Source organism: Musa acuminata, chromosome BXJ1-10, assembly GCF_036884655.1.
Source record: "Musa acuminata AAA Group cultivar baxijiao chromosome BXJ1-10, Cavendish_Baxijiao_AAA, whole genome shotgun sequence".
NCBI classification, from domain to species: domain Eukaryota; kingdom Viridiplantae; phylum Streptophyta; class Magnoliopsida; order Zingiberales; family Musaceae; genus Musa; species Musa acuminata.
In genome coordinates, this window is record NC_088336.1 from 25,947,657 (window position 1) to 25,959,199 (window position 11,543).

The 11,543-nt window shown below is 37.1% G+C and overlaps 2 protein-coding genes across 5 annotated transcripts; one reads left to right on the forward strand and one right to left on the reverse strand.

The window, feature by feature from the left end:
• Nucleotides 1-773: 773 nt before the first annotated feature.
• Nucleotides 774-5,973, reverse strand: LOC135595777 (protein RDM16-like). 3 transcript variants are annotated; one of them, XM_065087146.1, is made up of 7 exons: nt 5,080-5,590; nt 3,297-3,365; nt 3,096-3,222; nt 2,549-3,010; nt 2,249-2,443; nt 1,994-2,151; nt 774-1,776 (listed from the first exon to the last, which is right to left on the reverse strand). In XM_065087146.1, exons 1-7 carry the CDS (start codon nt 5,127-5,129, stop codon nt 915-917), a joined length of 1,923 nt encoding a protein of 640 aa, XP_064943218.1. In that variant the 5' UTR covers nt 5,130-5,590; the 3' UTR covers nt 774-914. The 3 variants fall into 3 exon arrangements, with proteins under 3 accessions (XP_064943218.1, XP_064943217.1, XP_064943219.1); XM_065087145.1 differs by having other exon boundaries at nt 3,096-3,365; nt 5,080-5,973; XM_065087147.1 differs by lacking the exon at nt 5,080-5,590 and having other exon boundaries at nt 3,096-3,217; nt 3,297-3,359.
• A 1,432-nt stretch (nt 5,974-7,405) lies between these two features.
• LOC103969768 (glutathione S-transferase zeta class) lies at nt 7,406-11,312 on the forward strand. Of its 2 annotated transcripts, none has more exons than XM_065087149.1 (10): nt 7,406-7,457; nt 7,552-7,642; nt 7,730-7,786; nt 7,904-7,989; nt 8,102-8,173; nt 8,956-9,009; nt 9,129-9,204; nt 9,688-9,749; nt 10,443-10,502; nt 10,830-11,312. In XM_065087149.1, the coding sequence occupies exons 1-10, from the start codon at nt 7,437-7,439 to the stop codon at nt 10,950-10,952; spliced, it is 702 nt and encodes a 233-aa protein (XP_064943221.1). In that variant the 5' UTR covers nt 7,406-7,436; the 3' UTR covers nt 10,953-11,312. The 2 variants fall into 2 exon arrangements, with proteins under 2 accessions (XP_064943221.1, XP_064943222.1); XM_065087150.1 differs by having other exon boundaries at nt 7,409-7,454.
• The last annotated feature ends 231 nt before the right edge of the window (nt 11,313-11,543 follow it).

Genomic DNA, 11,543 nt, shown 5'->3' on the forward strand with positions numbered 1-11,543 from the left:
GCGATCGAGAGGGCAAAGGGGGGTGACTAACAAGCCGAAGGGCAATAGACGGATGATCATTTTGAAAAAAAAAAGACTATTTAATTTTTTTTTAAGTTTGGATGCTTTCCGAGAAATTTCAATATATATATATATATATATATATATATCACACGTTTTATTCTGAGAAGAAAACTTCATGAAAAAAAAACATTGTAAAATATTCCACATCTTTTACGAGCCCTCTCCGAACAGGTTACTCACTAGAGTAACCCTATATATCACATTCTGATAAGAAAACTTCATGAAAACTAAGTTTTGTAAAACATTCCACATCTTTTACGAGCCCTCTCCGAACAGGTTATTCACTAGAGTAACCTTATATATCACACGTTTTATTTTGAGAAGAAAACTTCATTAAAAAAAAATGTTATAAAACATTCCACATCTTTTAAGAGCCCTCTCAGAACAGGTTACTCACTAGAGTGCCGGGTTACTATGATCAGTTAAGAGGTTCATCAAAAGCACGACCAAACCATGCCCAGTTGTATACACCAACCACACAACAGGATGATACTGCAAGTAGCAGCCGAAAGCGACTGGAATGAGATGCTGCAAAAATGACATGCTCTTCAACATGCTAGCTCGGTTGATTTCGATGGAACGTCTACATATTATGATGACTAGAGGATGATGCTTAGCAGTAGCGAGAGCTGAAAGTGGCTGGTACCAACAATTACAACAAACAAACCAAACTAGATGACCATTTGGGTGGGAAGCACCTACTAGTGTCATTCATCAAAACCAAGAAACGCCAATAATAGCTTGAAAGATGGCTATCGTACTACGGCCAATACAGACAATGCAGCAATTAAAACAATGTCCTCGGGATCCCTGATGGTTCGAATGACATCTACTCTGCCACATTACGTAGCTTACAACAGTTCCTCGGAAAAATTGATGGCCAGATCCCAGTAATGTGGAACTCCAGCGTCAGAAAACACCTTCCTAGCAGCAGCTTCACTTCTGCATTGATGAACAAGGAACCTATTGAAGCTGGATTTAGCAACACTACCCTGCCATACCAAAACACAACTGTTAGCAGGGCCATCTGCTTCCTCGGCTCCCTCTTCTTCATTGCCCACAGCGGCAGCCCAGTTTATTCTTCTCAGCATCAACTTTCCGTACCTTTTTATAGGTTTCTTACCTCCTTCCACAACCACAACACTGATGCCATCTGATATCACAGCACAACCTGTCAGCCGGTTCTCCTGAGCATTCACATCGACTTTGAAACGTGTTTGCGGGTGTGATAGGTCTTTGATCTTGTACACGGAGACAACAGTCTCCAGCGAGTTTGGATCTTCAAAAAGCTTCTTCTCTTTCTTTTCACGCCGTTCAGCTGGGGTAAGCTTACGAGCAATGTTTCTATCCACATGAGCTTGCTCACGCTCAGCAGCAGCACTACGAACTTCCATTTCAAGCTTTGTTGGATCTTGAGTTGCTTCAGAAGAAAGAACTTTCATCAAGTTGCTCATCTTGACCTTTGGCTTAGGAGGCTCTAAAAGGCCTTGTCTGATCATCTCTTGCCTGTCTCTCTCCTTTGCAAGCCGCCTCTGGGTCCTAAGCTTCTTTTGTTCCTTCTTTGTTAACTTGAGAGGTTGTGGTGGTGGTGGGGCAGGCTCTGCAGGGGGCTCAATCGGAAGTGGGTGTTCCACATAAATAGTAATTTTCTCCATGTTAAGTTTATGTTCTACATCATCACCATAGGACCCTGTCGGTAATATGGGTTTGTCCCTGATTAAATATAAAGATCAGATCAGTAATTAAACAAAAAGATGAGAAATTTTGCAGTGAAACATAGATTCCTTCTAACGAAAAACATGCTTTGTGGATGTTAGACCCCATCTATAAGCATTAGACTTTCCATTAATAAGGTCATTTCTAGATTGTAACTTATCTGAAAAAAATTATGACCAATGCAATGAAGACATTAAAAGAGAGGGCATCTTACCACCACTCAATTTCAGGTATTTCATCCTTCTGCTTCTCCTTCTTAAGCCGCACTCCTACTGCTATTAAGTTTGGATTACTCTCAGGCTCGGCCTTTGCTTTGGCAAGCTGGTTCTGCTTTATCTTTAATTCTTTAGCTTGTGCTTCCCCAAATTGACTCTGCAGAGCAAGGCACCAGCACCGAGTAAATATGGCAGTGAAACAGAAACTGTGACATCATAGGTATATACTCAGAACACAAGATATTGCATCAAACCTTAAATTTTATGATCTCTGCCTGCTTTGACCATTTTCCTTCTTCAACAAACTGAAATGACATCCTTTTGGCCCTTAACAGCTTCGTCTTATTAATACCCATGCGTTCATCAAAATGAGAAGTTGATGATGCAATGGCATCTAAATCTGGTTTTATTATTTGAAATGATTCTTTCTTCTGCTTGTTAATGTTGACCTAATATCAAAAGCAAAAAAGAAGTGTTGTTACAGTATTAGTGAAACATTCATCACCAAGTTGAACACATAAAAGGTGAAAAGAAAAACAAGTTACTAAAGTCACCTTGAGAGTACTAAGGTTTGTTAGCTTAGGCATATTGATGACATTCCCATGTTCATCGATTTCTCTACCTTGTGCATCTAGCCGCAGAACAGGAACCTTGGCAGGTTTCTGAGGTACAGCCATGTCAGCTGATAACTGTCCAGGAAACATATTGATAAGGGGTGCAAACTCTGGATCTTGACGAAACCCCATCTTAGCAGCAAGTTCTTGTGCTCGCTTTACAGCTTCAATATTACGTATATTTGTGAGCCCAGGGAGGACACCAACACCAACTGCGGCAGATATATTTTCTGATGGTGCAACCTCTGGCACCTTTTGCATTGTCTGAGCATCAGTTGCAGAGGCAATGCTCATAGAACCAGAAGGGCCAGATTGGAATGCACCCACCAGAGAAATTTTACCTCCATCTTTATCAGATGCTACCTGTGAGTTATCAGTGCTCGAGCTAACAACTTTATTTAGCTGTAAGTGCAAGAAAGGAGAACTTAGATCAATTGCTGAGGGAGAAAAAATTGTCTCAAGAACCAAAAAATGATAACATAATTACCACAGGAATCTTCTTCAGCTTCTCCGACAATTCCTTCTGCATTTGCAGAGCTCTTTTAGCTTTTGCTAAAGCATCAAGAGACAAGCTGCCACTTTTGGCAGCAACTGAAGTTGCTGTGCCATCTGTACTGGATTTTCCAGGAACCTCATCAGATCTAATACTAACTCCCTCATTTTCATTGGTGGTAGTAAATGAAGATACCTTGGAAGGCAGGAGATGATGAGATGCTGCAGAGTTCGTAGTAATCTTGGATGCCAAAGTATGTGATTCCTGGGCAGTAACCCGCAAGACCCCAATCAGTAGTTTACATGAATGGTACAACCACCCCGGGCTTGCAAATAACTATTGAATTTAAGAAGTTGACAAGACTAAATGAAAAAAAAAGTTAAAATATTATAAAATATTACAAGGTTATAAAATATTACAAGTTCTAAATCCAACAGACATTTGACAGTTATCACATGGACAATAAAATAAAATCTAGCTATTAAAGAGTGATAGAATTAAAAAGAATCCAAATTCACTGACAAGAAATTGTGTATGTTTTCTGCAACTACTGATATAAAGAAGCATGGCGACTTTTTTAGTACGACCACATGAATATGGGACCAATTATTTCAAGTTTTCAAACAAGAAAAAGCACTTGAATGACATAGTTAAAATCATTCAATGGCATAATAAATGTGCCTATTCGTGATAAGCACCTTGAATGCAAACAACCTTCAATTTTTTTTTTCCTTTCTTCACAAACATGAAAAGCTTGCACAATTTCCACCTTATCTCAGTCCATCAATAAGATAAGCCAGATCATAGCCACAAACAGACTGTAAAGCTTTTTGCCAATATAAAGGGATGAAAACTACAACTGACTGGCGATGCAACAACAACACACTTTTCTCAACCAAAATATTAGTATGAGGATTCTATTACATTCAAAAAAACCCAACTAATACTTGAAAGTAAGAAACTCAAAATAATTTAGGGACTTCATCCCCAAATTGACCAAATAATCATCAAAATTGCAAACTCAAAACTTGAAGACCTTACAGACAAAAATCTTCTGTCCAACAGATACTCACATGCTTAAAGAAACCAACATCTGATCATGATATGCCTCTGAAAATGGGAAGGGAACTGTTCTGATAAATTATATCACTAGATATTGGTATAGTCAGCTAGGTGTAACAAATAATTACCATCCTTGAACAAAATACTTCCAGTTGATGGCACTAGCACACAAGCACTAGTAAATCAATGTCTACTCGAGTACCATCACAAATGTGCAACACAAAATATGATTAATTTATCATGCCATTTGGTTGAACTTGATGAATCTCGATGAATCTCACCCACCCTTCATGCTCATTTCAATCCCCTAGACTTAGTACATCAGCCCACACATATGACCCGTAAGCCATGTTAATGCTTAGTAAAAAAGCATGCTTACATTTCAGCTATTGTGTGACAACAGGCTCATGAAATCCTCTATAGAGAACATGTGAATTTGAAGTGAGATAAACACCAGATCTTCTTGATTGCATTCAGTACATAGGATGATGTATGCACTCAAGAGGAACCAAACTTTATTACAAGGAGATTTTTCATCTTTTCTACCTACATTATTTTCATTTGGATTTATTTGTTGTAGCAATTACTTTTGTTTATTCACATAGCTTAGGATGTTGTTAAGATATTATTCTTATGCATGTGTTACTTCTTTTCAGTCTGCACAACTCGATTAAGTGGTTTAGTTACTTTTAACTTTATCTAGAGCAAGCCGGGCAATGGGTCAAGACCAATCTGATATTTAGCAAAAAGTGAATAAGGATACCCCTTTAACCATAATAACATGAAAAATCAGACCTCTGTTTATACATGTTTTTTTTTAAGACAATTAATTTAACATGAAAGTGGAACTAATATAAACATAGAAATTTGATTATGATTAATTAAATCGATGAAGTGGAATAAAGTAGCTGCTTACACTTGCAGTGGAGCTTCTTTTCTCCAGATGTAAATTGCCCAGGAAATCATTTTCCTCCTGACTATGAACAATTCTATTTTTTGAATTCACAGCCGACATCCTTTCCTCCTGAACGCTCTCTAAAGTCTCTTCCTTCACCCTATCTTTAGACCTATGTTCATCCTTCACGTCTTTCTTGTGAAGCAATTTATCATCAAGATCCGCTTCTTTCTTCTCGAGCTTAACAGTATCACTAAACCTTCTCCCCTCTTTCCTTTGTTTCTTCTTATCCTCTCCATCACTCAGATTTCCATCCTTGGCCCTCTTTTCTCCTCTCGCCTCCTCCCTAACCTTCAACCCTTCTTCCCTCCCACTCCTTGAAGACCTCTCGTCCCTCCTTGCCTCCTTATGATCTCCATTTGAATCCTCGGCTGCCCGATCCTCGAAACGCCGCCGCTCCCTTTTGACATCCCTCTCCCCATCAGAAACCCTAGCCCTCTTCCCGCTCTTCTCCAGACCCTCCTCGTCCCCATACTCCTTCCTCTTATAAGACGAGTGGTGGCGCCGCTCCTCGGAGCGCTCGCGGTCCACCGAGTCCGGCGGCCGGCTAGAGGAGCGCTCCCGACGGGTGTCGGCCTCTGTGTCAGATGGGGACAGATCCCTCGACCGCCGGCGCCGGTCGTCGTCGCGCTGGCGCTTGTCGTCTGAGTTCTTGCTGCCGCTGTGGTGATGGTGGCGGTGCTTGTGGTCGCGATCCCGGTCCCGCTCGGGATCGCGATGGCGGTTCTTGGACGAATCGCGGTCGCGATCGTGATCCTTGGAGGACTTGCGGCCCGATCGATCACTCTCGGACGCCCTATCCATGGGATTAGGGTTTCGCGTCGGGGGCTTGCGGAGATGAGATTTGGGGGCACGATTAGCTTAAGGCAGGCTATGAACTGTGATGAGAATATATGCAGACTACATGCACGTGAAAATCACGTGACCAGAGATCATGTTAATGAACGGCTGTGATTTGATTTTTTTCTTTTGCTTTATTAAGTTCGCCAAATTTATGTTTTTATCATATATACCCCTACAAATCAACAATTACACCTCTATCCTTATAGTAAACATTATCTGATTCTTTGTTAGACATTTTAATTGATATTAATGTCAAACTTATTGTGATAATAGGGCTATTTGTATATTTAATTTTTCTATATGTTGTTTACAATCCAAACCAAAAATTATATATACAGTTGAGTTTCCTGTAGTAATAACAGGGATAAGTTGTAATTGGAAAGAAGTTTGTTGTTGGCAACTCCATACTATTAGTAATCCTCTTAAATAAATAAATATATATATAATTAAATATTTTTAAGATATTAATTTTTGTTTATATATATATATATATATATATATATATATATATATATATATATATATATATATATATACATAGTAAAAAGATAGTCAGTAAAAACATGTAAACTTTTTTTATTGCTCTATAGAAAAACAAAAATAATCAAGAAAACTATGAAGAAAAAGTGGTAGAATGGTAGGGAATGAGGTTTCCATTGAAAACATAATATTAATTTTTTATCCATGCAAAATGTGCCTTGATGCTTCTTATAAGCTCTATCAGTGTAATGCATTACTAGTTCAGATTAATTTTTATTCTTATAAAAGGTCGAAACTTTCCAAGGTGCAAAAAATGCTAATTTTATACATAATGTCTCACCTTCAATTTTAACCTTTTGGATGACTTGGTGATATTATAGTGATCAATAATTATGAATTAACCATTAAAACAACTCATAATTACTGGACATGAACTCTTGTACTTTGTTTGTATTTACTTTATTTATTTAAGAACTCATTCAATGCTTTCATTCCTCCCAAAATACTTTAAATAAATAAAATGGATATTTTATTACTGTAAATGTTTTATTTCTCAGTTGCTGTAAAAAAAATTACTGTAAAGTAAAATATTTTTAATTTTATTTCTCATATATATATATATATATATATATATATATATATATATATATATATATATATATATATATATATATATATATATATATATCTTTGATGACTTTTTTTTGTTAGTCCTCCCTTTTCTTTCTCTAATTTGGATCAATTTAGCTCAAATTTATCATAGGAAAAGATTGACTATAGGCAAAGGAATTATCTTTTTTTGGGTGTGAAAAAAGTGAATTTATGATTTAATAGTTTTAATAAAAAGTACTTAAAATATTGTATTAACTTAAGGGATTAAAGAAAATTGACTCCTTTTATAGAGACCTTTTGGTAAAATAAAAAGAAATGGGGACTAATGTGAAAATGTCTTCAACAACAACCCGCCTGCCACGGCCACCGCCGCTTCTCGAATCATGGCGACCGCTTCGGCGGTAGTAAGCTCGTCGCCCCGCTCTTCGGACTCTTCCGGTCTCTATTCGTGCTAATTTCTCTCCATTTCTTCTAAATTCGTCTCCTTTTCTCTTCCAGGAATCCGCCTCGTGCCCGAAGAAGCTGACGCTCTACTCCTACTGGCGGAGCTCGTGCTCGCACCGAGTCCGGATCGCGCTTAATCTCAAAGGTTAGGTCGTTCCTTAAACCCTATCTCGGTTCCACTCTCTCGGTGTTGATGGTTTGTTTATGCAATCGCTTCCTTCTGATCGCGAAGGGTTGGATTACGAGTACAAGGCCGTGGATCTATCCAAGGGCGAGCAGTTCAATCCAGGTCAGTTGATGTTCGTTTGCCTCTGTTCTGCGGTTGTTATTTTGCATGATCAGAGTGCTTGCTTTTTGTCCCCCTACTTATTGTTCTTTCGAGTGATTTGTTATGGTTTTATTGTAGAATTCGAGAAGCTTAATCCAGTTAGGTTTGTGCCTGTATTTGTGGATGGTGATGTAGTAGTTGCAGACTCGTTTGCTATCATATTGGTGAGTAGGTGATGGTTCTCTGTTAATTGCATCTTTGTTTATATTGGAGGAATGGACGTTGTTTTACATCTTGCTACTGATTAATTAAGTGTTTTTTTGTTGATTGGAACAGTATTTAGAAGACGAGCACCCTCAATTTCCACTTCTGCCTCGAGATCTGAAAAAGAAAGCCCTCAATCTCCAGGTGAGCCCACCATGCTGATGATATTCTTGCTAATGAATTTTTAAATTTTAACAAACATTTTTTGCACCAGTGCTTCTACTTAACAATATATGTTGATAGCATGTTTCATCCTCTTGTTCCAAAGAAGCAACCAAATAGCGATTACAAGACTGAAAACCGGTAATGCAGTTAAAGCACCTTGTTTGCTCAACAAAATGGTAATCATGTTACACAACAAGTATTTTATAGTACTGACCTTGTTTGCATTCCCAATTGCAAGAAACAATTTTCTGTTTGCCCCTCTTAATAAGCACCAAGCTTCTCACTACTCATGGAAATTGCCTGCCACACTTATTCTGTCTATCTTAAAAACTGCTTAGGAAATCTAGAAATAAAGTGCTCATCTCCATGTCTGTATTCTCATTGATCCCTATCTAGTTCCTAACAGCACAAGTGAAATGTAACGACACAGTGTTGCCTTGCAAAGAGCAAGGATACAAATTAACTCAATGGTCTGCCACTGCACATAATAATTAAGAGAGTTAAACAAAAATCAATAGCACAATCTGCATCCATCCACTAAAAAGAGTTGGTTATCTTTTTTACAAGAAAAGAACTTGAGTTGGGATTACATCAGAAAGAATGCTATTATCTAAGGCATAATCAGCCTGCTTAAAGTATCTTTCTTTTCCCCTCACCAGGCTGGACATGATTTTGTGACCTTTTCTTTATTTATTTTTGAAGTAAATAAAGTTCCTTTATCCATTACTAGTGCAAGAAACTAAAATGTCTTTTCATCATAGGTAGCAAATATCATTAGTTCAAGTATCCAGCCACTTCAGATGCTTTCTGTATTGGTAAGTCAGAAGCTGGGCCAACTGGATTATGTTTATTAGTGATGGTGAAATTATATGTTGCTTTTGCAAAATTTTAATACAAAAATTGGAACTTACTTTTTCTTCTAATGGTTTGGTAGAATTTCATTGAGGAAAAAATCAGTTCTGACGAGAAAGTTGCATGGGCTCAGCGTCACATCAACAATGGATTCACTGGTTGGCTTTAACTTATATCACTATCCTATTCTGATAAATTTATATCATCATATTGCACAAAAGAAACCCCACAAACTATGGTTTAAAATGTCCCAAGAAAGATTCCCATTAACTCCAGTTTCATTTCTATTTTTGATGAGCCATCTTCTAGATTTATTAATGAACACCAGAATTTTCTGGTGTTGGATAACCTTTTTGTACATGATTTTTATTAAAATGAAGCAAAAATGAGGCACATGTTTGGTTGGTAATTAATGGGAAATACCAATAAACAGCTGGAAATCAATGCCATAATGGATACATTTATAAAGGAAATATTTATTCGTTTGCAAATAGATAAGAATTTTATCATGCTAGTTGTTCAAACAATTAATGTTCATATTAGTCTTCTGCTTATTTGAGTGCCCAAGTTTTCTGAGTTTGATTCATAGGATAGACATTTTCCATTTAAGCTGATCATTTTTTGATGTTGTTGTGATATAGCAATAGAAAAATTGTTAGAAGGCTCTGCTGGGAAATATGCTACAGGAGACAAAGTACAACTGGTTTGTCTGCCAAAACTTTTGTTGTTTCCTTGCTATGACATGTGTATGTATACAAATAGTTGATTAAGGATGTGTTTTTCTCGGAGTAAGTGGCAAGATATTTTTTGTTACTTATCAATCCTCTTCACATCTCAATGGGCAGAAATCTCTTCTGTTTTACTATTTTTTGTTTACTGACCATGTTGGCAATCACAAATTGGCTTGGCTCTCTGAGCCTAGTCAACTTTTGCTCAATGCTTAGAACATTTACTAATTAACCATAAAAAATAACTTAAAAGCTTTGATCGGTAGAAGTTTTCCAATAGCACAGTGCATTAGATGCCTTCCTATGTCTGTCAAGATAATCTGACCAAATAAAACCTTTCTAAATCTAGAACATGCTTAAAGAAGAGAGAAAGAAAGTTAACCAGTTAACACTGTTAAGTGGGTTTCTCATCCACAGCACAATTCACAGAAGTAAAATATAATTAATAAGGTGGAACTACACCCACTCGACAAATATGGATTTTTTTTTTCTAGATGAATGAATCAGTTGGCACATATATTGGTGGTAAGTTTTTCCATACGATGAATATCTACTAAATACTGACTTGCCGATGAATCTTATTTGGTAGAAGTTCACGTATCTTATCGGATGTATGTGTCACCCACTGCAATGGAAAATTTATGTTACATGTTTATTGTCACATGCAGGCAGACGTGTTTCTGGCACCTCAGATATATGTCGGAATAACACGTTTCCAGATTGATATGGTAATCAGTTGTATATAACTTTTCTGCTTTCACTTTGTGGGCTATTTTCTTGAATTCGATTGAAGCACTGTGGAACTAAAAACAATAAAATCTTCCAACCTCTTGAAATTTGTTGTTTGTAAACTAATAATGATGGAAATTCTACTTTCTATGAAATTTATCATGTTTCATCTTAGTTCCTGAGTTTGCACCGTCTATTAATATTACTTGATATTTTGCTTGCTTTTGTCCCAAGAGCCTGAAAATTGGATTTTATATCTGTTGCCAAAATTTTCCATTTGATAACAGTTTATTCAAAAACCTTAGGTAAGCATGTTGTTTCTGCAGTCTCAGTACCCTAAGTTAGCCAGAATCTATGAAGCGTATGCTGAACTGCCTGCATTCCAAGCTGCCCATCCGAAGAGGCAACCAGATGCATTTATATTTGATCGAAGGGAAAAAAAAAAATAGTACATGTTTGTACTGCTGCTTCTGTTGTATACTTGGAAGACTAAAAGAAACTGCTTGACACAAAAGTTTCATGTGCACGACAAATCTGCGAGCAATCTGCAAAGACTTTTACCAAGGTGGTGCATCCTATCACAAAATGCTTTCTGCAGTCAAGGGATGTAATTGGAATGGCAGAAAACTGCTCTACATGGTACATAGCTGCACTTCCATGTGCCTTTTCTTTGCCATATGCATTGTATCATGTGTTTTTTAGCAAAAGATTTAATTTGTTTGTAGAAGGTAATTTTGGAATATAAGACCATGGTTGTTTAATTAAGGTGTGGTTGATTTAAAAGGTAAAAAACACAGGGGTTCTCTGCATATTTATTATCTTTGCAAAAGTTGAGAATAGCATACATGCCATTGTAAATTTTGATATAGCAAATGTACATATGTCTCTCAATTTTTGATGCTATTGTCTTTAATATCCATACAAAAAACACATGTTAAACCACTTCTAATCATAGATATAAATATTAAAATGTAACTTTTGTTTAGGTCATGTCTAACTGGTGTGGCCAAAGAATTCATCCAACCACCTGCTTTTTATGC

Coding starts and splice junctions, on each gene's coding strand:
- LOC135595777 (XM_065087145.1), bottom strand. CDS start 5,922: ATGGATAGGGCGTCCGAGAGTGATCGATCGGGCCGCAAGTCCTCCAAG. Junction 3,011..3,095: donor AGCTGAAGAAGATTCCTGTG/GTAATTATGTTA, acceptor TTGCACTTACAG/CTAAATAAAGTTGTTAGCTC. Junction 2,444..2,548: donor CAAACCTTAGTACTCTCAAG/GTGACTTTAGTA, acceptor TTTTGATATTAG/GTCAACATTAACAAGCAGAA.
- LOC103969768 (XM_065087149.1), top strand. CDS start 7,437: ATGGCGACCGCTTCGGCGGTA. Junction 7,458..7,551: donor TGGCGACCGCTTCGGCGGTA/GTAAGCTCGTCG, acceptor TTTCTCTTCCAG/GAATCCGCCTCGTGCCCGAA. Junction 9,750..10,442: donor CAGGAGACAAAGTACAACTG/GTTTGTCTGCCA, acceptor TGTCACATGCAG/GCAGACGTGTTTCTGGCACC.